At 54.1% G+C, this 25,650-nt stretch overlaps 7 protein-coding genes across 7 annotated transcripts; 3 read left to right on the top strand and 4 right to left on the bottom strand.

The window, feature by feature from the left end:
• Window positions 1-2,729: 2,729 nt before the first annotated feature.
• INS49_008492 (uncharacterized protein) lies at window positions 2,730-4,355 on the top strand (the record flags this gene model as incomplete). The annotated part of the gene is made up of 3 exons (XM_043169233.1): window positions 2,730-2,862; window positions 2,919-3,135; window positions 3,203-4,355. 3 exons carry the CDS (start codon window positions 2,730-2,732, stop codon window positions 4,353-4,355), a joined length of 1,503 nt encoding a protein of 500 aa, XP_043026913.1.
• A 1,186-nt stretch (window positions 4,356-5,541) lies between these two features.
• Window positions 5,542-6,120, top strand: INS49_008491 (uncharacterized protein; the record flags this gene model as incomplete). The annotated part of the gene is made up of 3 exons (XM_043169232.1): window positions 5,542-5,690; window positions 5,762-5,867; window positions 6,031-6,120. The coding sequence occupies 3 exons, from the start codon at window positions 5,542-5,544 to the stop codon at window positions 6,118-6,120; spliced, it is 345 nt and encodes a 114-aa protein (XP_043026912.1).
• Window positions 6,121-6,495: 375 nt separating this feature from the next.
• Window positions 6,496-7,680, top strand: INS49_008490 (uncharacterized protein; the record flags this gene model as incomplete). Its single annotated transcript, XM_043169231.1, has 1 exon — window positions 6,496-7,680. The coding sequence occupies one exon, from the start codon at window positions 6,496-6,498 to the stop codon at window positions 7,678-7,680; it is 1,185 nt and encodes a 394-aa protein (XP_043026911.1).
• Window positions 7,681-8,675: 995 nt separating this feature from the next.
• On the bottom strand, window positions 8,676-9,274 carry INS49_008489 (uncharacterized protein; the record flags this gene model as incomplete). Its single annotated transcript, XM_043169230.1, has 3 exons — window positions 8,676-8,982; window positions 9,046-9,130; window positions 9,187-9,274. The coding sequence occupies 3 exons, from the start codon at window positions 9,272-9,274 to the stop codon at window positions 8,676-8,678; spliced, it is 480 nt and encodes a 159-aa protein (XP_043026910.1).
• A 1,561-nt stretch (window positions 9,275-10,835) lies between these two features.
• INS49_008488 (uncharacterized protein) lies at window positions 10,836-12,372 on the bottom strand (the record flags this gene model as incomplete). Its single annotated transcript, XM_043169229.1, has 3 exons — window positions 10,836-10,914; window positions 11,094-12,174; window positions 12,240-12,372. 3 exons carry the CDS (start codon window positions 12,370-12,372, stop codon window positions 10,836-10,838), a joined length of 1,293 nt encoding a protein of 430 aa, XP_043026909.1.
• An 885-nt stretch (window positions 12,373-13,257) lies between these two features.
• On the bottom strand, window positions 13,258-15,383 carry INS49_008487 (uncharacterized protein; the record flags this gene model as incomplete). The annotated part of the gene is made up of 2 exons (XM_043169228.1): window positions 13,258-13,846; window positions 13,897-15,383. The coding sequence occupies 2 exons, from the start codon at window positions 15,381-15,383 to the stop codon at window positions 13,258-13,260; spliced, it is 2,076 nt and encodes a 691-aa protein (XP_043026908.1).
• Window positions 15,384-16,229: 846 nt separating this feature from the next.
• Window positions 16,230-20,041, bottom strand: INS49_008486 (uncharacterized protein; the record flags this gene model as incomplete). The annotated part of the gene is made up of 3 exons (XM_043169227.1): window positions 16,230-16,735; window positions 17,327-19,815; window positions 19,896-20,041. The coding sequence occupies 3 exons, from the start codon at window positions 20,039-20,041 to the stop codon at window positions 16,230-16,232; spliced, it is 3,141 nt and encodes a 1,046-aa protein (XP_043026907.1).
• Window positions 20,042-25,650: the final 5,609 nt, after the last annotated feature.

The raw sequence follows: 25,650 nt of genomic DNA, 5'->3' as shown, positions 1-25,650 counted from the left end.
CTTCCGGGCTTTTTGGTCTTTTGTTCTGATAGAGAATGGGAGTGCTGACCACTGTACTGATGAGTTAGTATGTGCTGTGGCAGAGACTCATGGGCTCACTTACATGGTGGGCTGGTACGTGATGAAGGTTAGGGTTCTGTTTGGAGTTTCTCGGTATGTATAGCCTTGCAGCTCACCCATATGTACTATGGCACGATCTTTCCCTGAGCCAAGAGCAGACCTTCTTGAGGGAGGCATACCGCAGTCGTCATTGACCCTTCAGATCACAATGGAGCTGCCAGTAAGCTCCCAGATTACAAGCCCAGGCAAGAGATGTCATGGAGTGGCTAGACCGAAGACATGGGAATAGGGACGTATGACAAGACAGATAGGTTCGGAGCACTGATAATTCATGCCACAGGTAGGCTATGGGAATTGTACAGGTTTTGTTGAGGGCTCGAGGCTTCTATCTACAAATTGGGCTTTTGTAAACAGACTTGCAGACAATTGCCCGTCCAATGTCCGTCCTGTGGCAAATCTGCCAGCTTTTGGAGGAGGAGGATATACTGCAAATGCGGCTCGACATCCTAATGCCTGAGAGGCTCTTTCGACAGTCCCTGACAAGTGCACACATCGCCTCCCTCCGGCGTGCCTCTTCTTAAGAGGAGAAAGAAATAGGGAAAGGGAAGAGAGAAAATAAGAGCAGACCAATGCAGGTACATAGAGACCGATGCACTTTTGCTTGACCATGCAGTGTGGATGTCATTGACACAATGTCCTCTCTTGGTAGAAGGCAAAGCCGCAAGTAACGAGCAAAATCTTTGGCCCTCGTAATCATTGTGGCTGGAAGTAAGGGCCATAATCCGCAAGAATATTTCCCGGACCGTCACGCCACGTCGGCGGCATGGCGCTGGCCAAGCACACCTGGGTGCATGACCAGACAATAATGATAAGAGATTTGCGGACAGGTACTCCGACGTTGAAGACAGATATCCTCTTCTTGAGCTCACTCAGCAATGTGGGCAAGGGTACTTGTGGTGGAACGGAGCAGTACATAGCGGCAGTCGGCCGAAATGGCACGAGCAGTAGCGGGCCAGCGGTTCCGTTTAGAGCCTCTGTCCTGATCTGGCTAGCTGCTGCCCCATGCCGTGTCCATTAATTGAATGAGGCAGCTCCCCTGTGAGTGGGGTGTGGTACTTGCGCCCTGGGACAATTGACTGGTGGCCTCATCGACAGCTGCTGTCTACCAGTCGTAAGCAGATCAAGGTGCCCACTCAGATATTAGCAGAAGAGCCAGCAGTCCCAAGCAAATTCACCGTAGATCTGAAGCTGGTGCAAGTTATCTCCATGGTTCAGGTGTCCATTTAAACGCGTCAGTTCTGGGGGCCTAAGCTTCCTTATTAATCATAATGGCTGAGGTGGCAGTGTAGAACAGGCTTAGTAGGGGCGAGCATAAACGCATTAAATGAACATCTAAAATTAAAACGCAGAAAATTTAAAACCCAGGAACTAAAGCCTATGGATGTTAAAGAATATCCTTTAAATACTCCTTAATTACACTATCTTCCCAACTAATAATTTTAATATAAATAAAATGCTAAAAAAAAGGAATAATCAAGCTTCCTATTTTTTCTTTCTTTTTTCTTATTTTCTTTTATTTTATAAAGCGCAATATATTTAATTAATAAATATAACTTAAGAATTATAAGTACTTTAATTAATTAATTATATTTTATTTTCTTATTTCCTTAATAAATAAAGTATAATTTATAAAGGATTAATTAATGAAAGTTTTTAAATCTTAAAAGGGTACTTACTTAAGTTTAAAAAATTTATAAAGGAGAAAATTAAATTCAAAGGGCGCCGGGCTATTAGGGGGGCCCTTAGTCTTTATAGGCATTGCAGTTTGATCACAAACCTCCTTAGCCGCGAAGCTGGCCCGTTCTCTCCGGCCACGCCTTATATAAGTACAAGTTTTGAGTCATGCTTAGCTTCGCAGCCAAGGAGGTTTGTGTGTCAGAGATAAGGTGCAAGTGAGTTATGCGTTCGCAGAACCACCAGAGCCATGGAAGGTGCAGCACAAGAATAGCACCCAGCGCCCAGAACATGGGATTTCTCGATTCAGTAATGCTCTTGTTAGTCTCCCAAGGTTCCCCATGATCTTCGGCAGGCTACAATCCCTGCTTACGGTGGCAACTAGAGTCCTAGGTCGACCCTCCGGTAAGGCTAAATTGGGGGGGGTTCCTGGCCCGCCAAGAGCTGAAGGAGCTGGTGAATTGGAAAAGACACCTGTTCAATAGTCAAGGTAGCCCTTTGGTGGGCTTAGAAATCGCAGGGGCCTGCCCATCCGGCCCATTTTATCGACGTCTTTTATCCAAAAGGTCGGAACATCAACGCATTCATCATTCCCTTCCTCCCTCTCATTCCCCCATCATCAACCTTTAACTGAAGAGGATTGTGTATACTCTTCTCTTCTAGCCATTCACTAGGAAATCACTTTCACTGGTGATCTTTTTGTCTGGGCTGTTTCATACCTCTCCGCCGTCCCTTACCCCGCCACCAGCAACGGATACAAAAGGCCAGCTTCCAAGGTACGTCGCCTGCCACCATGACTTGCTCTACGCACCTTACATCGCTTTGTCCTCTCGCACAGCGTCCCGCAAAGCATTGCATTTGCAATCCAACAGGCCAGCAGACTTGTGACACACCAGCTAATACTCTTGCTCTTCAGAAACACCACACACCCCAAAATGCCTTCCGTCAGGAATATGGCCTGGGGCCTGCTCGCTGCTGCGGCAGTTGCCTCCGCTTCAGATGTCACCCAGCTGAAGAAGGACACCTTCGACGAGTTCGTCAAGGAGAACGATATTGTTCTTGCAGAGTGTATGCTCCCCCAGACGCCCGTTGTATTGATTCGGCAGCTGACAAGACTGGTTCAGTCTTCGCACCATGGTGCGGCCACTGCAAGGCCCTCGCCCCAGAATACGAAGAGGCCGCCACGACTCTGAAGGAGAAGGACATCAAGCTCATCAAGGTTGACTGCACAGAGGAGTCTGAGCTCTGCCAACAATACGGTGTTGAGGGATACCCTACCCTCAAGGTCTTCCGTGGCCCAGAGAACATCACCCCCTACAAGGGCCAGCGCAAGGCGTCTGCGTAAGCTTACCCTCTCTCGGCCTCTCTCCCCAGTCCTGCAACAGTTTACTAATCATGTGCGCCTTAGCATCACATCCTACATGATCAAGCAGAGCCTTCCCGCAGTCTCCGTCCTCACTGCCGATACCCTCGAGGACTTCAAGAAGGCTGACAAGGTCGTCCTCGTCGCCTACTTCGATGCCTCTGACAAGGCCTCCAACGAGACCTTCACCAAGGTCGCCGAGAAGCTCCGCGACAACTACCCCTTCGGCGCAAGCAGCGATGCTGCGCTTGCTGAGGCTGAGGGCGTCACCGCTCCCGCTGTTGTTCTGTACAAGGATTTCGACGAGGGCAAGACTGTCTTCTCGGAGAAGTTTGACGTTGAGGCCATTGAGAGCTTCGCCAAGACCGCCGCCACCCCCTTGATTGGTGAGGTTGGCCCTGAGACCTACTCCGACTACATGTCCTCCGGCAAGCCCCTGGCCTACATCTTCGCCGAGACCCCCGAGGAGCGCAAGGAGCTCAGCGAGGAGCTGAAGTCCATCGCTGAGGCTCAACGTGGTGCCGTCAACTTCGCCACCATTGACGCTAAGCAGTTTGGTGCTCACGCCGGCAACCTGAACCTCAAGGCCGACCAGTTCCCTGCCTTCGCCATCCAGGACACTGTCAAGAACCAGAAGTTCCCCTACGACCAGGAGAAGAAGATCGTCGCCAAGGACATTAAGAAGTTCGTTGAGGACTTCGTCGCTGGCAAGATCGAGCCCAGCATCAAGTCCGAGCCCATCCCTGAGAAGCAGGAGGGCGTGACTGTTGTCGTGGCCAAGAACTACGATGAGATCGTCAAGGACGACACCAAGGATGTCCTGATCGAGTTCTACGCTCCCTGGTGCGGTCACTGCAAGGCTCTTGCTCCCAAGTACGAGGAGCTGGCCGCGCTGTACGCCAACTCCGAGTTCAAGGACAAGGTCACCATCGCCAAGGTTGATGCCACTGCCAACGACGTCCCCGACGAGATCCAGGGCTTCCCTACCATCAAGCTCTACGCGGCCGGTGGCAAGGACTCTCCTGCCACCTACAGCGGCTCTCGCACAATTGAGGACCTGATTGAGTTCATCGCCGAGAACGGCAAGTACAAGGCCAAGGTTTCCGTCGCTGAGGAGGAGGAGACCCCTGTGGCTCCTGCGGCTACTGAGAAGACTGAGGAGGCCAAGGAGAAGGAGACGGAGCACGATGAGCTGTAGAATAGTGATGAGCCATCGTGATTTGATGCCCCAGAATAAATGCAGACGGCTTGGTATTTCGTTTTAGGACTGATTCGTTAGGATTTTAGGGATTCACGGTCACGGTCAAAATAGCCCGTTCTGGCGCAATGCGGATAGTGGAATCTTTTACGTACTGAACAGTAGCATCGTCGCGCAACGTGATGGTGTCTTCTTAACACAACCCCGAATGCTCGGTGATATGATTCCACTGGTGTGTCGCCATTTCACAGTCTGCACACAGCATCTCCATGCCTGTGAACGGACACCAGCAAGTATTTGTTGGAAGGCCGACGGCGAGTATCTCTCTGTTGCTGGCTTCGTATTCTACGTGTGTCGTGTCCTCAACTGACCTTCGACCGGGCAAGGAAATGCATGTCCGTAGCAGTAGGCTGGTCCAGTTTGCTCCCCAGCAGGCTGGCCTGGTCCACTACCATGCATCTTGGCTGTCCGTAGCCGCCCTCAAGTAGCTCGTGCATATGTATACGTAACCAAGTAGAATGTGCTCCCTCCTCCTGGAGCTGGAGAATTGACGGGCGGCCTGAGGCGTGACACAATTTTGGGCCGGTCAATACTAGTTGACGTCCTCACGAGGGTAAAGGGGGACACCGGCCTCCTTTAGCGATGCCCAAATAGAGGTCCGACGTGGCTTTACGGCTCGTGGTCATTGCACAAGCCGAGATCCCTTGGTTGGCCGCCGGCGGCCATGGCGCGGCTTCCAAACAGCGGACGGACCACTGGTCCAAAAGGTCGTATTCCCGCCTCACGGACTTACAGGTACCGTACTACTTGGGGCCTTGATTGTACAAATGACTGGGTTTGGATTTCGCGGCTGAAACATACATCGTGAACTACCTGTTATCATCGATTATGTTTGAGTGTAGTGGTGGGAAGGTAACCGACCATTGACAATTTGTACAGTAGCCGGCTGCCAGATTTGGCTGCATGCTGAAGGTGGCTATATGCCCATGATATCCAATTGAGCCCTGCAAGTAACCAAAAGGCGGCCATTGGCCAGGCGGCCCCACACGTCTGGGGCGCGGTCGCTTCCGGGGTGACGTCTCAGGCGTCAGAGCTCCTCCAAAGGCAAGCTTGCGGAGACGGCTAGCTACTCCTCGCACCTCTCCCGACCGACCTCCACCTCGCGACCTCACGACAGCCTGCCAAGATGGCTGCAAGACTATTCTCATCCGGAGCTCTCGCTCTCCGTTCAGTGGGCAGCGCAACGCGACGATCCTTCCAAACTTCCGCCCCGAGACTCTACGCCGACGCCGCGCCGCTCCCGGCCAGCAAGCCCCTGGGCGCATTCCGCGGAGGGTCAGTCGAACTACAGCGTCCTGTTGCAGGCAATGATGTCAGGATCGTATGCTGATACGCAGAGATAACAGACTGTTTGGTTTCCTGGTCGGTGCGACTCTCGCTGGCTCTGGGACCTACTACTACGTCCTGCAAGACTACAAGGCGTCAAACGAGCTGCTCCAGGACGACATCTATGTGCGTCTATGAGACCGATTCTATCCCTTCCCATACCCAAACTTCCCAAGGATCAGGCACACGCATACCCTTCATTCTACACCACACTCGGCGCCTGCCTCGCAGATCCAGGAGGCCCGGACTCAGAGCACGATCGCTGACCCTCTTTGGCGTACCAATACAGGCCCTGCAGGCAGCCACGCATCGGATGAGCAACTACCTGACCACCCTCGAGGAGAAAATTGACACGATGGAGAAGAAGAAGAAGAAATGAGGGTTGTGCGGGCGGACTGGATCGGGGCGCCCGGGCGAGCACGGGTTGGTTGCGAGACGGTGGACAACGAGGCTGTATTATTCATAACCGAGCACCCTTCTACAAAAAAAAACACAAAAAAAAACACGCATAACAATTCTATTCAAGAAACGAGCGTGTCTCCAATTGAGCTGTCTTCATTTCGGAGTTGGTTTACGTGTGAGTTCTGAGTTGTGTTTCAATGTGATATTGTCTGCTGTCCGTTTCCAAGCGACGACGTGGACTGCAATCCCAGAATAACCTTTTCGCAGGTCTATCAGAGCAACAGGCATCCGATTGCTTGAAAAGGCTGTTCTCGGTGGCTTTTTGCGCCGTGGATCATTTGTAGGCACAGTCATGAGAGCCCGTCCGCGCTCGAGCTTGTACAGTCGGAACTCACAGTGGGTCGAGCTCTTTGCCGAGCGCGGGCCGACGCTGTCCAAAAAACCCACCTTCGCCCGGACTCAGCCTTCCTGCGGGCAACCTAAACACAACCACACCTCTCAAACCCTCACAACCATGAACAACTTCGGCGTCATCGAGGTCGCGAGCGCCAAGACCACCAACGCGCCGGGCTGGGCCTATGTGCCGGACACAGGTGCCACCGCGACCCCCAGCCAGTCCGTCTCCGCCGTCCACCTACACGTCAACCGGAACAAGCGCGCCGCTCGTACTGCGAACCAGGCCGCCGGCTCGACCGCCAACGTGCAGAAGGGCATATCGGCGCGCCGCGACGCCAAGATCCAGAAGGAGCTCGATGAGTTGCAGCGGGACTACTTTGGCGGGCGCGACGGCCAGATCCCGATACCGAGTGGCGGGAGGGACAAGGACGGCAAGATCAGGGGCCACACGCCCAACGTGAGGAAGATACTGGCCAGCCAAAAGACGTTCGCGAATCACCTGGACGACTTCGAGGCCTGGACCCGGACGCAGAGCGAGGCACCCGTGAGGAGCCAGGCACAGAGTCTCGAGGGTACACCGGCGCCGTCTGGCCCGTCCGCCGGGGGCAGCAGGAGACCGGCAGCGGCAGCTGCCGCAGCAGCGACGAAGAAAGCAGTCGCGTCAAGTTCAAAGAGCAAGACACCCGCCGGCGGCAGCAAGAAGTCCGCCACCCCGGTATCAACACCAACAGCCGACGCCGACGCCGCCATGACGGACGCGCCACCGCCAGCACCGACGAGCGGCGCCGACCAGCCCGAGCCCGCCGCCCCGCCCGCCGAGGCCGAGTCGGAGATCCTCACGCCCTGCACGCGCTTCCAGCCGCCGCCGTGCGCGGGCGACACCGACCCGCTGCTGGAGTCGTGGCTGCCGCCCCTGCCCGCGGACGAGGAGCTGCGCGAGCTGCTGCGGGCGCCGCCGCTCAACTACAACCAGGCGCGGGGCGAGTGGGCCGAGGACGATAGGCGGTACCCGCCCCGGCAGTTCTGCGACGTGTGCGGGTACTGGGGCCGGGTCAGGTGCATGAAGTGCGGGGCGAGGGTGTGCGCGCTCGACTGCCTGGACGTGCACCGCGAGGAGTGCGTCACGCGGTATGGGCTGTGAATCGGGCCGGCGAGAAGTTTGGTTTACGCTGTGACGTGATGGGCCGCGAGATGGAGGGAGTGCCGGTGTTGATCGGGCCTGGTTATTTGGCTTGGTTTGACAGGGCAGGCTTGAGCGTTTATTGTGATACCCATATTATTATGATTCTTACCGGGGCAATTCTCCCCTGACGACATTTACATGGCACTGGCGATTCATTGAAAGTGATACCTGTGCTCGCTCACGCGTCGAGATTATTGTAAAAGCAGACTGAACAAGTATCTGCTTTAGTGTCCGGTGTGATGAAATCGGCCACTGCAACGCCCGGAGATTGTAGGTGGACACCATATTTTGCGGTCGGAGTACAACGCCCCTTGCTTAATCAATAATTTGCACCTAAGTGCCGCGCGCCTTGTTCTCGACCTTGCAGGGACGGAGTGCCCAAGACAGCCGCCCACATGCAATAAAACAAACCTTGAAAGTACTTTGAAACAATGAGATTAAGCATAGCAACGTAAAAGCAACAATTGTTTCGCTCTTAATCATAATGTAGCATCCGTGCCACTCACTCGGAAAAAAGGACCCTGATCTGTTTGTCAACATCACAAAGCTTGAGCCTCCGCAGAGACAGGTATCTGATAGGTTATCGTATCTAGCATCATCACAGGTGGTAGTACATCAAGTCCCTCCCCTGTCTTGACCCTGGTTCCGCCTCCTTCTTTCCCATCGTTGGGAAGATAGTACAAGGGCAGGCATCAAGTTAGAGTGCCAAATCTCGTCCTTTGCCCACCGAACGCCGCCCAATAGCCTTGTCCCTAGCGCACTGTCGAGCCTTGCCATGAGGTCGGTAGAAGTGAAGTTGGCCGTTCAGGTTGGTGTGATTCCGCCGCCTCAGCCTGTGTGGCGGGGACGGAAGAGCACTCTCTCCCTAGGCGCCTTCCCATGATGGAAAGGCTTCTTTCGGTCGTAAATTGGTGTTTTTATTCGTGTCGCTCCCGCTGGTGCGCCCGCCCCTTTCAGCGCTTGGTCTCCAGCGCCGGGTTCTCCAGGACAAAGGCGACGTCCCCGGCGGTCGCGCCGCCGCGGCAGGTCGCTGAGAGGCTGCCCGTGGGACAGACGGAGCGGGCGGCGTGGACGCACTCCTCCCACCGGACCTTGGAGATGTTGATCTTCGCGCCCTCCTTGAGTGCGGTAAGGGTGAACTTGGCGCTGCCCTTGCGACCGACGGTCGTGGCTGGCGACCCGCCGCACTGGGACGTGGAGCCTGAGATGCCGTCACATATGGCGAGCTGGGCTGCGTTCTCCTCGTGGAAGATGATCTTCCTGTGATGCTTGTCAGATACGATTCTATAAGTGGGTGATGGGCAATTTGAGTGATGTACTTACTCCTCAGTGTTCCAGCAGCGCACGTCGGTCACAGAATCTGGGTTCAAAGGAGTGGCGCGTCTGAGAGCTAGGATCTCAAGGTGCTCTATTGGTCTGATTAGCATCTTGTCATTATTTGCACAATATTTTCTTCGAACATACCTGGGGGGACGCTCCAGGGAGCAGGTGCAGCCGCGCTGAAGCCGGCCAGGACCACGAAGGCCTTGATAATTGCAGATGCCGAATGCATTGTGAGGATATATGAAAAGTGCGATGAGATACGCAGGTGATGGTGTCTTCGATTTTGCTGAAAGGTTCGTCCTTTCGAATGAGAGCCAAGAATGGGACGAAGTTGAAACGAGGTGATGGGAGTGAGAGGAAGACGTCGACTCGGTCGGACGGGACGACGAGAGCACACGAAGTAGAAAGTGTCAAATTCGATCAATGTGTTGAAGAAAGGACTGAACGATCACAGATCTGTGAATCAAGGAAAGAGAATGGTGTCGGTAATCCGAGCGAGATACCGTCGACAGTGAAGTGAACGAAGATGAAGGTCTGAACAGGCACGCGGTGGAGTTGATGTTTGGCGTTCCCCCTCTCGCCCTTATACAAACCGAACAAGTATAGGGTCTCATGGATATTGTTCGAAAATAGGCCACAAGACATATCGACCGGGTTCAACAGGCACACCCACCATATTATCCCTACCTTGGCACCTCGTGCGCCGGGGGCTCTTCCAAACAAAGCCCAGCGAAGCCCAGGGATCTGCACCGCATCGACTGCAAGAGTGATCCTCCCGCGGTAATCCTCGCAACCCTTCCAACCTTCCCGAAGAATCAGACGACCTGGGTCCCGTCTCTTCTGCCGTCTGGGAAGGGAGCCTGCGCCCCGGGGGCGGTCGACGGTCAGGGCAAACCCCAGACAAGGGGCGTGCGCGCGAACGCCGCTGTAACCTTAATGCTTTTGGCAAACCTTATGCGTTGCGGTACCCCACCCACACGTTGGTTATTGCGTGGGGTTGCGATAGGATGGAAAGGGAGCAGAAGAAAAAGATGAAACAGACCAGAGAGGGCGTCGGCAGCAGATCCCAGCCAATCCCTTTGGGAACTAGCACCCCGAGATTGACCTCTCTCTTTTTTTGAACAGCAAGCAAGGGCGCCCACACTGGGCAGGTTCGTTGTCTTCCCAAGACATATCGTCAGCCTCGCTTACTTCTCTCCATTGATTAATTAGCATCACACGATGGTCAAAGGGATGAGATGAGGGAGGAGGTGTTCATTATTCAACTAGGATGCAGTAGATCTACCAGCAATCTGCAAGCTGCAGGCTGGAGGGCGATCATTTCCGACCCGTGGTAGCAATGGATGTCTGTGTTCTCCCATCGAGGCCGTGGACGCAGACATGCTGTGTGGCGGTGTCTTGCCAACCCGCTGAGATAACTAGAGCCTCAGGTCTGTTGGACTTGGCTTTCATGACACGATTTCTACCGGCTGCTCGTCCGTGCATATCTTGCGCCCCGTCAAGAGCAACGGCAATACTTCATCCGGTGCTTCGGATGGCAAAGCCGTAACGTGGGACGATGAGCTGCCCAAGAAGTGCGTGCTTGACTCGTTTGGGAACCCCCATCTGGTTCAAGGGCGGCCTCGAACATCCCACCACACCAAGCTTCCCTCCCGCCGTGGATCCCAGAAACAAAAAGCACGCACCACTGAACAGGATCGCCAGCGGGTCATGCTATGAATGTCGAAGATCATATCGAGCACCAAGCGAGGTGTTCTCGGGACGCCGTGGGAACATGACTCGGCTCGTTTTCATGCGGTCGTGCTCGGCACTCTCGCCGGGATGTCGTTGATTTCCGACACGTCGTCCGGTCCTTTCAGCCGGATGCACCTTTGCGCTGCCCACAAATCCCACATGTGCCACAGTCACCGGCGTTGAGATAGGTGCTGTCCTTGCACCAATCACTCTTGCAACTCCATGTGCCAGGCACGTTGGCCGGATCCAAAACACTTGAGCACATGCTGCAAGTTACAGCGTACGCCTCGTTCTGGAGCGAGCACGCCGTGCACGTCTCACCTGCTGCTGCATGTTTGGCGGCGCCCTGAGTCACCACCGTCTCTATTTCGGTGCCGCGAGGCTGTGCCTCAGCCGTTTTCATGCTCAGGGTCTGCATGTCTCTAGCTTTCGGCTCAACCTTCTCAGCGGCCTGGTAGGGCTGACTTATTAATTCTCCTTTCGGAGCTGAGAGCTCAGCTGACGAGCCGGGGTTCCTGTTGTCGCGATTGGGCTGGTTCTTGTTGCTTGTGACAAATCTCGTCATGGACGTTTGTAACTCCCTTAGCTCGTTTGCCGCATCTCGATCGTCGGGGTTCTCGTCACCGCAGACCCGAACCATGCTGTGGCCCTTCGTGTCTAGAAGTTTCTGCCCGTTGATGTCGACGGCATCAGCCGCCTCTCCTTCTGCATCTTCATAGTCGCTCTCGCTGGCGGTGCCTTCGTCGTCGTCATCGGGCCTCCCTTCGCCGGCGGACTCCTGCTTCTGTTGGTCAAATCTGGCCAGCGCAGCGGCGGCCCTCAACTCCCTCCCTCTCTTACTCTGCGCGACTCTTGGAGCTGCTTGAGTCGCGCGGCCCTTCTCCAGCTGCAGCTTGACCTCTTCATCGGCACCCAGAGCGAGGCCATTCTTGCCGAACTTCTTCTCGATTCGCCTTTGTTTTTTCTCCTGGTAGGATAGATCCGGCTTTGCTTTCCTCTTTCTCCGTCGCGATTTGTAGGTTCCGCCACAGAGGTGCTCCGGCAGGTCCTCGCCAGCTGTAATCGTATTCTTCTCGAACTCTCCGGTGCGCAACAGTGCGCCACGGCCCCATAAGCCCTCACCTGTGTAGCCCCTAGACCATAGCACGCGCATTTGCTCCGCATAGTCGTTGCGGACTTTCCAGAAGGCGCGGCTGTGGTTCATCTGACGGCAGTGCGCCAGCTCGTGCATCATCACCATCTGCACGTAGTTGAAGGGCAGCCAGTGGCCTGACCGGGCCTTGAGCACGAGCTGGATGATCTCGCCTGCGTTGAAATTGCGCCCAACAAATTCAGGATTGGGTTCATACTCTTCGAGTGTGGTGATAGACAGATGGTGTTCTTTCATTATGGGGACTTGAATGTGAGACGGTCAGCATCTTGTGAATCGGCCCTTATAGAGACTTGAGAGCAGTACGTACGACATTGTGCGGCAATCCGTTCAAGAAAGTCCTGCGCGACAGCTTCATCCTTACCCTTGAGAGGCTTGATGAAGACCACTCTGTCGTTCGGCTGGGTCTTCTTTGCATTCAGGCGCTGGATGCCTAAAGGCATACTGACTGGTGCGATTGCGTCACGACTGTTGCACCGAACGTTGCCAATAATTGTCTGCAGGAGATGTTTAAGTACAACCCAATATGACAAGACCACTGCAGACAGCAAACTGTAACGTTCAGTCGCAACAAGAAGGAATTGAAAGTGAAAGGCTGATAATGTTTAGTCAAGGCGTCTTGAGGTTTGCTGAAGGAGGGACGGAACATTGGTGGCAAACCCTGCTTAACCCTACAAAAACAACCCCCCCCCCCCCAAAAAAAAAAGAAGTACCACCAACTTGGGATGCTCCTTTCCGCACCTGCATGCAGTGTAATAATCCGCCCAAATATATGCCACAGTGCATTCTCTTAGTGTTCCTTCGATACTTCTGGAGGAGCGGGCTGCATATAATTGCTGTATTGACAGACGGAAATGTTTCTTTTCCATCCAGTGACTACTCAGTTAGGACAGATTATACGCCAGTCTTTGTTTTATGGAATTTGCACAAAATGAGTGTGACATGATTGCATGGATATTGGAAACGTCTAGTTAAGGGCAACGCATGTCTGCTCACACCGCATCTGTAAAGATGTGACAGTGAAATGGACGGTTCTATATATGCAACCACTTCTGTCCTGAGTGTTGGTGAAATGGCTGCGAACTCCACTCCCACAACAATTGCTCACCACTGCCTATTCCAAAACTACATTTTTGGTACCGAAGAAGCAGGGTTGACGTGAGGACCAGTCAGGGGCCGGGTCGGCTCTCTTTCTCGTGGCCCACCACGGACATGAGTGTCTCGCCAAAGTCATATAGCTGCATCTGACAGAAAGGCCCAGTATGGGATAGCGACGAAACGGTATATATAGTATCTGGTCAGGCCGCCGAGCCCACAGATGTACGCACTTACCGCCGTCTCCCAGCACCGCCGCCACCACCACCGCCAGCCCCGGCCTCTCCCTTGTCGGCCAGCGAGACGACCTCGCCGATGCCGGCGGCCTCCTGCTCGTCCTCGAGCGCGGTGATCTCCTCGCGGCAGTCCCACCACTTCTCCTCGCTCAGCTCGAACGCCTTGGCCTTGATCTCCTTGACCGTCAGGCTCTCGGGCTGGATCCCCTTCCACCGGAGGCTCGTCATCAGCACCTCCTGCCACTCGGCCGTCGTCCGCTGGAAGAAGTCGCGCCGCGACTCGAACGGCCGCGGGTGCGGCAGTCCGTCGTCGACAGACGTCGCCACCGTGTCCGCCTCGGACTCTTCCTCGTCCGCCGCCGATGCTGCCGTCGATGGGGCTGTGGAGTCCGTGCCGGCGTTGGAAACATCGTCCTGCTGCTGCTTCTTCTTGCGCTTGCTCTCCGTGAACTTGGTGCTGCCTTCGTCGGCCATCTCGACGTCTTCATCCTCTTCCTCATCGCCCATGTCCTCATCGCCCATGTCCTCATCTTCATCCTCGTCATCTTCCTCGTCCTCCGACTCGATCCAGTCCTCCTCTGCCTTCCTGCTGAAGATCTCCTGCACCCGTCCATCTTGCCGAGGTCGATGGCGTACAGGTCGTCAAACGTGAACTCGCGGTCCCCCTTCTCAAACGTCCCGCCGTAGATGTAGAGCACGTCGTCCTGCACCGTGAGCTGGGCGTTGAACCGCGGGTGCGGCAGCTCGTGCGACACGGGCATCTCGCGCGCCGGCATCTCCCCCTCGCTGCTGTCCCCGCCGCCCTCCTTCCCGTCTAGCTCCATGTCGCCCGCGTCCTCGACCGACTTGCCGGTCTCCAGCGCAGCGAGCTGCTTCAGGAGCTCCTCCTCCTTGGCCGCCGCGCGGCCCCTCCTGCCGACCCTCTCGTCGCCCTCGCCACCACCCTTCTTCTTCTGCTGCCGCGGCTTCCGCAGCGCGAGCGGGAAGAAGCGGTTCCGCTCGACGTTCCACGCGAACAGCCCGTTGAAGAACTCGCTGTCCATGCCCTCCTCGCTCTCCTCGACGTCGTGCACGCCGCCGAACATGATGCCGCGGCCCTTGTGGTACGCCATGGTCGCCCCCGCGCGCTTGGGCTCGGGCGCGTTGGCCGGCCTCTTGCGGCGCTCCCACCGCACGGTCGGCGGCGTATTGGGCGGCGCGTCGGCGGCGGGCGCCGTGATGCGCAGGAAGAAGCAGTCCTGGTGCACCATGGGCTTCAGAACGTTGCGCTGGCCCTGGGCCCCGGCCTTCGCGCCCTTGTTGGCCGCCGCCGTCGCCTTGACGCGCGAGTAGCCCCCGAACAGCACCGCACCCTGCTCGTGCGGGAGCAGCGTGAAGCTGGACCTCGCGTCGGGCTTGAGCTGCGCGGGCGGCAGCACGGGGGAGATCCAGGAGAAGTTGACCGTGTCGTAGAGCCACAGGTCCGCCAGGTACTTTGTGGCGTTTGATGTGTCCTGGAAGCCGCCGAAGAGAACGACGTACTGCTTGTAGTACGTCATGCGGTGGCCGCTTCGCGCAGGTGGCGACTTGCCCTTGAACTCGATCCGCGTCCACTCGCGCGTGTTGGGCTCCAGCCTCCAGAAGTCGTTGTAGTGGTAGAAGGTCCCCTGCTTGGGGCTGCTAAACTCGCCGCCGAACAAGTACACGTACTGGCTCTGGTTGCCACCCCGGCACCAGGCGTGCCCTGACCGCGGCAGCGGCGCATTGGGGGACGTGACCGTCTTCCAGACGTCCCTGTCAATATTGTAGATGTGCAGATCGTTGAAGAAAGTTGCCAGCGCTCCGTTGAAGTACTCGCCGCCAAAGAGGAGGAGCTCTTTGGAGTTGCTTGGCGAGGCGAGGAAGCACGATGCGGTCCTGGGCTTCGGCGGGCCATCGGCGACGACCTCAGTAACTTTGAGGAATTGATCCTGCTGCCTCTGGTACTCAGCTAGGACCTCGTCCAGGTCGACGTCCTCTGCATCGCTGTCATCGGCCTTGGAGGCCTTGTTCTTTGCCTTTTTGTCGGCCTTCTTCTCCTGCTTTGCTTTCTTCTCAGCGAGCTTGGCCTTTTTGTCGGCGCCCTTCTTGTCCTTCTTAGCCATGACGTCGAATGAGGAAAAGCCGGGTACCCCACAGATTCTTCTCTATAATAACAATCAGGGGCCGGCGTGGACTCCTGAGCGAGGCTGTGTTGCTGAGAATCTGCCGATGAGATTGGAAAGTGGGCAATGCGTCAAGACGGGGAAGTTCACCAAGCAGAAATTTTGCCCATTTTGGTTCACGTGCCCATGCAGTTCTGCATATATAAGGTGCTTGATTTGTACAGCAAGAATGGAAATCAAGTACAATCAACCCAATAGTATATAAGAAGGAGCAGACTACAGTCACAGTATTTGGGATTTACAGAGCTTGAAGATGAGGTTGAATTGTGGTGTTTTGGAGGGGCACTGCACACAACAGCACTCGGCCAACTCTCAATGAGCTCGCAAGGAGGGGCAGCCACTCGCAGAGCAGCACTGCTGCGAAAACGTCATCGCTCTACGATTCTGGTACCAGATGCTATGCAGTAGATTTTTAACGGCAAAAGGAGCAGTGATGAGATTTGAAGTTTCGAGAATTGAAGTATATATGTACCAAGAAAATCCCCGAGCTCAAGTTAACTAGCTCTAACCAGCTCATCTCATGGCTGTCTCCACGGACAAGCCACCGCGTCCACAGCACCAGCTTTCAACAGCTTATGGTTGTTTGAAGGACGTGTCGCCATGCCCGCAAACTATGACTTACTCTCCACTTCATGAAATTCGTCGATTTTACCCAATCAGATGCAAAAAGACGCCTCCCCAACCCATCAACTCCTTGAACCCATCTATTATGCCTTCCGTCGGTCCCCAAATGATAATGGCATGGTCACGTAAACGTCCGCCTTAAACTCCGAGCAATCAAGTCTCTCACATGACCACACATTTCTTGTCCTTCTCTGACTCGGCAGCGCCGCCAAAGTTATATGTCCTCCTATTCCGGCCCCTCCCAGCCGTAGACCATGTGGCATCCGTCCACGCGCTCTGGCTCATCACGTCAAAGTCAGGCTCCTTCTTCTTGCCCTTCCTCGCCTTGTCTTTCTTGCTCTTGCTCCTGCCGGGCCGCCAACCCTTTTTCTTTGCATCCGAGATGTTCTTGGCGGCACTGCGTTCCGCCCGGGACGACCGGCGGTTCACAGAAGACAGCCGCGAGTTCAGACCCGGCGCAGGGACAGCTGATGTGACGAAGGATGGGTTGAGCTGTCCCTCAAGCTGCTCGGCCGTGGGTCGCGGCGCGCCTGGGTTTCGGGAGGGCCGTGGGTGGCGGGGTACTGGTGCGAAGATGGTGGGTTCAGTGCGCCGTTCTGAGGGCTGGCGAGCAGGGCCATCATATGCGCCCGACACGCCCGTTGGGGTGCTGATAATTAAGGGCTGGTCTGGAGTCACCAACGCGTGGTCGATTGCGTGGGTCACACTCGGCGGGTCCGAGAGAGAGCGTGAGTATGGATACTGAGGCAGTGGCTGGTGCTGAAGATCCGGCACAGCCTGAGCAGCTCTATGACGAGGGGGTTGGTGGACAGACATCGGCCTAGCCCTGTCACTATTCCGACTTGTAGGCACTCTGGGCAGATGGAAACCAGTCGATAGTCTCCTTGACAGGCTTGATTGCCTGCCATTGTCGTATACCATAGGCAACTGCTCCTGCACGGGGAGCGGTGGATGTTGCTGAGTGACCCTCTCGGCCACGAAATCCGCCAAGGGCGCTTGTTGGGTATATCCCGTGGAGGCCATCACAGGCATTGCAGAGTGGGGTGGCGGCGGAATTGGCCAAGTCTGCGAGTGCACCACAGTCGGATACGAACCACCGCCTGTGTGAGGATTCCAAGTAGAGTTGGCCGGTGAGGCTCCTGGCAGTGGTCTCTCGCCACCCGACTGTTGCTCTGGAGGCTGACTTGAGCGGGCAGGCGACGTCTGGATTCGAGGAACCAGTGGCATCACACGTTGAGTTCCAGTATAAGGGGATGCACTTGTAAGCCCTGGAGATGGCTCCGACCCCGACCGCGCAACGCTTTGGGGGGTCGCTGGGCTGGCAGTCTGCTGTGTGCTCGAGGATCGAGTGGCCTGTGGTTGTGGGGTATCAGGGGGCGAGACATTGTAAATATCTTCCTCTTCATAAGAGTTGGTAGGAGACTCAATATGTGGCCCTTGCCTGGTGGGTATGTGAGTGGCCGGGTTCGTGATAGAAAATCGCTGTTGCTGCAGAACAGCGTTTTGAGAAGTGCGCTGGTGCGTGCCTTCCATCCGATTCGGAGCAAGTGTGTGACGTCTGGAAGGCCGAGGCTGTGAATTGCCTGATGCAGCGCCTTCTTGCCCTGGCACTCGATGGACTGGTGGGATAGGTGGAACAGGGGGCAGGTCCCGTTCTGAAGACTCGGATTCTGTCGTGGCTAGCACCGGTACCATCGAGTGACGCAAGAAGGCGGGTGCTTCCTCGGGGTCCTCCTTTTGATAAGGCGGGGGTGGAGGTACCCAGTTGTCGGCGTCACTCTCGTGAGGGTGCTCAGCCCGCCCATCAGCCCGTCGATATTCAACCGGTGTCCCCGCCGTGGTAGTCGGGTTGAGTCGCCTGTGGTTGGCAGCCGCGGTGGCGGCACGACGCAGAGTGGTAATGGAGCGAGGGCCCGTGTGCGAGTAAGGTGCGTCCAAGGCCTCCTGTTCCTCCATGATCGTCGCTGTCTCCGTCTCTTCGGTAGCCGCAGGAGGCTGCGCTGGGCGAGGTGGTGCTTCGCCAATCCGACGAGGCACAAGGGGATCGTCATCATCGTCCTCTTCCTCCGTCGCCGAGGCGGGTGTGGGTCGCGCGGCCGTTGTTGCCGCTCTCATGATCGCACTGCGAGGGCCCCGCCTCTGCGCCACAGTCCTTCTTCTGACGATGGCCACCTCTGTAGCCAAGTCGCGGTGCTCCTCCTCGAGAACCTCCGGCTCTTCTAGCCCCACCTCGATGGTGATTTCGGCAACACGGCCGTCTTCCATCCCGTAATCGAAATCGACCAGCGTCAGCCTGCCACCATCCTCAAAGTCTATACCGTCTTCATCCGTGATGGGTTTGGCCGGAACAGCGCCCTTGGCAGCAATGACCAGACGCTCCTTCAGCGATGAGTCCCCGAATCCAGCCACCCACTTCACAGTGCTCACGCCGCTGAGCTCGGTCACCTTGAAGCCTTCCACAAAAGTATTGCGGAGCTTGTCGCACAGTAATTGCCATTGTGGTACCCTTGCTTCCCCGGCTTCCTGTGGCCTGGAGCGCATGGAGCCTCCGCTAACCCGGCGATGGACTCCACCGGGGTTGGCGGCAACATCTAGATTGTTGCTGGAAGAATCCGGGACCGCCTCGAGGTCTTCAGGCACACCGTACAGCCAGACCTCTTTTCCCTGGAAACCTGCAGACACCAGGTCGCCGCAAAGAGAAGCTGCCGGTAGAGTGCACGGTATGAGCTTCGCCTGTAATGGGGTGTTGGGGATGGGCCCGGTGAAGTAGGTGGTGCCATTCCGTAAATCATCGATGCGCACAGCGCGGAAAGTCTCGAAACTGCGGTCATAAGTAAAGGCGTAGGCCGCCTCGTCATGGGCGGATTCCTGTATAAGCACGGCATGGCTGCAATCACGGCTGGTATTTGGGAAAAGAATCGAGGTGGTCCACAGAGCACTGATATTGTCACTGGACAGGTGACTGCCCGGATCATAATAAGGCGCCGTCAGAATGACTGTGTTTGGCTGGGCAGACTGGACGGTGGTGCCTAGGATTTGAGTGCCATCAAAAGAGAAGGCGAGGGCGTCCACAGCGTCGCACTTGACAGACCTCCTATCAGTAGGCAGGGCCCCCGAGCCGAGGGACTGGACTTCGATGCCGCCTTCGTAGGCGGCAGCCAGGACAGTGCCGCATGGCGACAGCGCGATGGTGCGAGGGCTGTGGTCAAGTATGATGGACTGAGTACGTTTCGGAGGGCTCTGGGTGAGGTCGTATAAGTCGACCTGCATCTCAGTCAAGAGCACCGCCAAAAGAGAGCCGTCATCCTTGACACATGTCGCAGCGGGTCTGCGGAGTATCTTGAGCTCCCTCTCCACTTTCAAAGTGGGACCGCGAAGGTCAATGATGTTGATGCGCGAAGAGTTGTAAGCAAGCAGGAAGTGGCCCTTGGGCGAGGGGCTGAAGGACATGCCATCGCCGCCAGGGCACGAGGAAGAGCTAATGGAGTTGGACACAATCTTGACAATGGTGTGATTCGGGCGCAGGTAAGCGTCGAAGAGGTTCCGCTTGACCTCCCTCGCGAACAACGTCCTCAAGGCGGGCAGATTGTCCTGTGCGCCGTTGGGAGGCTTCTTATGACTCGCGGAATATGACGGACATCTCATCAGCTGGAGAGCGTAAAGTCGACCTTGCTGCGAAGCACTGCGCCATTTTGAATTGACGAGAATCAAGGAGGCGAAAGAGCTCGGGTCGGCGGCTTCCAGAATTCTAAAACAAGGCACTAGGTGGTTAGGAAAGCAGGCGACAGACGGGTGCTGAAGCACAGAACAGAAAGAGCATGTGCTCACTGCTGGATGATCTCCTCGGGCAGCCTGTCGAGAGCGGACGGCTCAGGGTCATCGTCGAAGTCGCCCATGCCCCGGTCGGACAATATAGGCTGCTTCTCGATGGAGGAGCGCCGCTGGCGCTGGCCGTCGACAGGAGGCTCGTCCATGGCCTGTGACATGGTTGAGAAGAACAGAGGCCGGCCGGGTTGAGGGTGTAAGTTGCAAAGATGTTGTGGTGGGTAGCGTCCTGTTCAGTCCATGATTCGTGGCACCCTGTCCTTGCGAACTGTTTGGAAGAGGAGGGGGATGCCGGTTCGGCTGGTGGCCTTGAGGGTGCTGTCTGGTGGCACGCAGGGTCGGCGAGGAGACAGAATAGGCACACCGGCTGTGTAACCTCGCAGCACGGTCTGTTTGGTCTATTGAGGGCGGGGTGATGAGGTGGCCAAGGAGCGATCAAGAGGCGAAAGAAAGTCGAGGCACACAAAGGTCGGAAGGGAGGCGGGCTTGACGAGAAGGCCGTTTAGTTCGGTCCAGTCCAATCCAGTCCAGCTCAGCGGCACAGACACGCAAAGCAAGGCAAGGCAACGAGGATGCAGGCACAGGCACAGGCACGGTCTGGTTTGGTTTCCAGAGGTAGGAATGGGATGTGCCGTGCAGTAAGATGAGCCTGAGATGGCAGACGGCAACAAGCAGCAATCCATCTTGTCACTGCTGGCCGCGTGCACAGCATGGTTGGTACACCTGAGGTACTAGCCCGGGAGCCTACGCAGTACGCCGGACGCAGTTGGCTGCGGAGGGGTGATGGAACGGCGTCGTCCATTGGGCAGACCCTCCTCGCTGGGGTGTTCCCTGGAAGCGCCCCGGCAGGGGGTCGTCTGTCTTGTTCTGTGGGCTGCGGGCTGCCACTGTGTTGGACCGCTCTGTCCAATGAGCGTTGCACATACCTGAGCACCTAGGTAGGTATGTACCTAGTTAGGCTAGGAAGGCACTCAGGTGAGCAAGTGCAGTTACGGCTGGGCGGGTGTTGGTGCAGGTGCATCCATCGAGTCTCAAGCAGTCGAGTCTATGCCACACGGTATCTAAAACGCCATTTTCGTATAGTCGGTGATCCTGTTTGTATTCAATATACATGTTGCCCCAGCGAGGCTGTCAATGTCAAAGCCTCGCCAATCTTGCATCTGGCAATCTGCCTCTCGGACAACCTTGAAACCTCGAGGCCCTCGAACCTCGAACCCTGACTGGAGCGTTGCAATTGTTTCGGCATGTCCCTGCAAACCCAAAAACCCAAAAGAACGGCGACAGCCTTGGAAGACGTCATTGCCCGCCGGCCCAGTAGTCCTGTCAATAGTTTATCTGGAGCTGATACTCATGTCAGTAGTACGTAGTATAACGTCTCCCACATGCCTATAGTTTTGTGGTGCAGATCGTCCAAAGCTGTTCGTCCATTGCTTGATCAATATTTTCACTTTGATCTTTCTTTTTTTCTTCCACACACTCCGACACTGTACCTCCAACAGAAAGAATACAGCGGACCTCGGTACTCGACCGGTAAATTGGGAGACGCCGCCGCTAGTCCCCCATGCGGTCGAAGGAATGCGGAAGGATTCTCTAGCTTTCCTTCCCCACCTGGGCAGAGAAACCGTCCCCCCCGTTCCCCGTCTTATCTCCCATCTCCTGGCTCCAGTCTCCCCCTCACACCTCAACATAGTCACCCTCCGAAATCCATCGGGGAGCCGCAAGGCAGCAATTGAGCGACAGCCTCAGTTGTGTTTGCAAATAAGCAGCACTTGTTGCTTGCACCGTCTAGATTGCATGACGGCCTGTAGTCTGGGAATGTGCGAGTGTAGTGGCCCCCCGCGGTGTCCCAATCCGCCCTAGGGCGCCGCACTCACACACTGTTACATACCGTAGCTCGAACCATCTCGGAATCTTCCCTCGCCCCACGTCCATATCTGTTTCTATTTTTGGCAAACCCATCTGCACAGTGAACCCCAGGAGGCAGCACCGTGCGCACGCACACCCCCTCCGCTGCTGACGCCGTGCTGCTCAAGCAGTCTGGCCCAACACGCCCTGGCCCAACACGCCCAAGCCCCATCCATCACGCACGCGGCGTATCGCCTCCATGGTTGCCATCCAGCTGCCGGACAGCCAGCCCGATTACGTGAGGCTCGTCTAATCCCATCTGTTGTGCAATCAAGCCCAGCTCGCTCCCCATGAAAAACTCTCACCTCGTCTCGCTCTCACCTTGACGACGGGGCTGAAATATTGACCTGAGCCCGGTCCTTTGCAAGCTGAGGCATCTCACAATGCCTAGCCCCCGAGTCCTTCTCCTTTCGCCTGCCGCCCACGTTTATTGTAGTCTTCTCAGACAGGTTGCACATAGCTTTAGCCCCATTCCTGCTGGATCCGATCGACCACCTCCCTCGACACGGACTGAAGGACGCCAACCTGCCAGCTGCCATTTTTGGAGGCCGTGTTGAGCCATTGTCCTCGTTCCCGCCGTCCCGCCCTCTGCCAAGTACACCGCCTCGGCGGTCCCGACCGCGTGGAACGACATCTTGGCCAGTGGGCACGGTATCCATTTACAATAGTAGACTTTTGAACTCGAGATTCTACAACGAGGATTCCCACCTGGGCTCTCAAGGAGCTTCCGAGCCCTCGGGCTGCTGACTACTACACAGTGGACACCTCCGCGGCAGATGGTCGCCCATGCACGCCCCCATATGTGCTAAGCCACAGATCCAGACCACCCCAAGACCGAGGCGATAGTTGTCCCAAGAGCCTCCAGAGCACTCGGGCCGCGCGCTATGGGGAACGGTCGCTTAGGTGCCCCCAAGACCGCGTACCGGCGACGCCCGCATATACGAATCGCGGTGATCTTGACGAGTTGCCAAGCACTTGATCATTCAGTAAAGATCCACAGAGACATTTCTACACACGCGTGGTCGACCATCCAGTGATGACTTACATTGTGTCCTACAGAATGTCGACAGGTCTATCCACGAAGCATGGATGTCTTAGTATTATTACAAATTACAGATTATCCTACATGAGTCGAACGTCAGCCTGTAGCTGGTTAATCCCATGACAGGTTGTCCCATGTCAGGTTTTCCCACAAGAGGGTCATATTGGGCAAATCACACACCAGTCTAGTCCCCCCTTTGCGCCTCCCACTGATGGATCTCACAATGCGTCAGCGGAATTTTCCAGGGTCTTGCTGTGGGGATCGCTCCGCCGATTATCAAAATAGTGGCAAGCCCGAGAAATATATGTCCGTCCGTTCCCTTGTGAGGGATAACAGTCATGTACGGCTTCTTGTCCTTGATGGAGACTCGACGCGGAGTAGGCGCTCCGTCCCCTGTACGAGAGCCTGACGTGGTCCCTTCGCATTCGCCTTCCCTTCCCCTACAAGTAGCACATTTCATGCCCAGGACACAATCCCGCATATTGGCCAACGGCCCTGCTGCTACTGATAGGAGGTGATACCCAGGCTCACGTTATACACACTAAACTAGACGTAGCCTACCCAAATTTTCACAGTACGCATGAATTGCATGACCATTTAGCAACCAGGCCTTCCAAACCAAGATGTATTTTAGTAGAGTACTTCAGTGGCCTGCTAAGGCTTCACGTGCTCCCATAACTAGAGTAGCCTTTTTTCATTTTGTTCAGGATACTGGAGACACTCTTGATATGGTTACACCATCTATAACCAGTCCGTGGAGTTTCCTTCTCCTCGCCATAATCACTGTTAGCCGAGCGTTAATTTTCAGCGAGCATTTAACGAAGTGTGTAACCCAGAGGTCAATGAAGAATTCAATCATTCCCTTTTTTGTAGAAATCTTGTCAATCGTAGCATACATTTGCCTCTAGAGAACATCCAGGAAGTCGAAAGACGGCTAGCCAAAAAAGACCTTTGCCTCGCGTCCTCATCGCATTCAAGGGTCGGGAGGTCACTGATGGGTACAGGGGCAGAAGCACAAGTTTTCCGACGACTTCGCATATCCAACATGAGTTACGGCCAGTGACAAGATATCCTTAGCATACTTTATTTACTTTCGTTTGACTGCGCAGTCACGATGTGGCCTAAATCTGTCTTCCTTGGCATAGTTATCTAGTTTCCACTTTCTATGCTCTGTGCTCCGCACATAATGAAGACGTGGGCTAGTCAGAACTTTCGACTTGTTCATTTTACTCATTTTAGCCAGTCCGGGCTTCGGCCACACTATATATTTTTTTTTGAATTAACTGTTTATTAATCTATCTGCTATCTGCTTAGCTTTCCAACTATTCCTTAGCAGCCTTAAGCTAGTGTATAAATTTATATATAGCTTGATATATTTATTTATATTTCATTAGCAAAGAAACCTTAAAACCCCCCTTTTTATTCTTTATTTTTATTACTTTTTAATGCTTTAAATATTTTTTAATTATTTATAATAATAAAAACTTTAAAGCAAATATAATAAAATTATACTCCTTAATATTATGGATTTTATTATAAATATTTTATTTACTTTCCTTTAAAAATTTTATAATAACTTTATAAAACTATTATAAAATAATTATTAAGGAAATTATTTTTTATTTTAACTTTTATTAAAGTTAGCTTTAAGGTTAAGTATTAAGTATAATAATAACTTACTTAATAAGGGTTTTTAAGACGGTCCTCACGTCCAAATGGCAACAAGGGCACAATGTGACAGTGAAGAATGGTTGATTTACAACTAGGTTTGCCTAAGAAAAAAGAAAGGAAAAGGAAGAATTGCCGAAAGGGCAGATCAGAGTGGTTTTGGAGGCCAGTTGGGCTGATAAGATAAGCCAACCAGACGGGCCCAGGGGGCCCCTGCGCATGATCAGCCCCACGGCCCTGACAGTTTTTTAAAAGCTTATTTTTATAACTTCTTTAAAGATTCCTTAAGAAAATTATATTAATATAAATAAAAAAATTAAGTTTTTAATTAAAATTATATTTATAAGATTTATTTTATGAAGATTATTTTAATTTTTATTATATAATTAATTGCTTAACTTTTACTTTAAAGCATTATAGTAAATTAATGTTATATTATTTATATTAACGGTGATAATTTATAACGCTGTAAAAAATTATTCTTATTAGCTTTATTTTTATAATTATTATAAGGTTATTATTAATTTCTTAGCTATAAGCTATAATTATATTTAAAACTTGTTATTATTAACATTAAATTATTTTTTTAATGCTGAGTGTTTAAGCGTTCATTATTATATAAAGGGACTGAATGCATATTGCTTAAGAAGTATATATGTACAGATTAAAAACGAGACCACTTAGCCAGTCCGTTCTTATTCCAGATCAGAAAGATTCCGGGAAAGCCTGCATATTGTACACATAAGGTTTGTTCAGCTTGAGCCCCTTGTACTTATGAAGCAGGCGAGTACACCAGACAGAGGGATATATTATATAGTCGCATCACCACACTGTTCACGTAAACCAGAAAGTAAGACGATATGAGATTGCTTTTGTCTTCCCCGAAAGTTGTGTTGTATTCGTTTATTTGAATGTTTCAGCTGTGCACCCACAGATAAAGTTATGCATATGCTAGATCCCTTCCCTGCTCAAACAAAAAAAAAAAAAAAAGCGAAGGGAAAAAAAGAAGGAAGAATGACCGAAAAAAAGGGGGGGGGGACAGCGCCAAATCCCATATGAAGTTCTAGAATAGCCTTAGTTCCGCTTCTTCACCGCAGTGATGAATATTGCTCCTGCCAATCTCATCGTCTTCCAGGCCCCCGC

The sequence above is a fragment of the Diaporthe citri genome (genome assembly GCF_014595645.1).
Source record: "Diaporthe citri strain NFHF-8-4 chromosome Unknown scaffold_3, whole genome shotgun sequence".
Lineage (NCBI taxonomy): Eukaryota > Fungi > Ascomycota > Sordariomycetes > Diaporthales > Diaporthaceae > Diaporthe > Diaporthe citri.
Note: the sequence above shows the minus strand (reverse complement) of the source record. Positions and strands in the feature narration are given on the sequence as shown.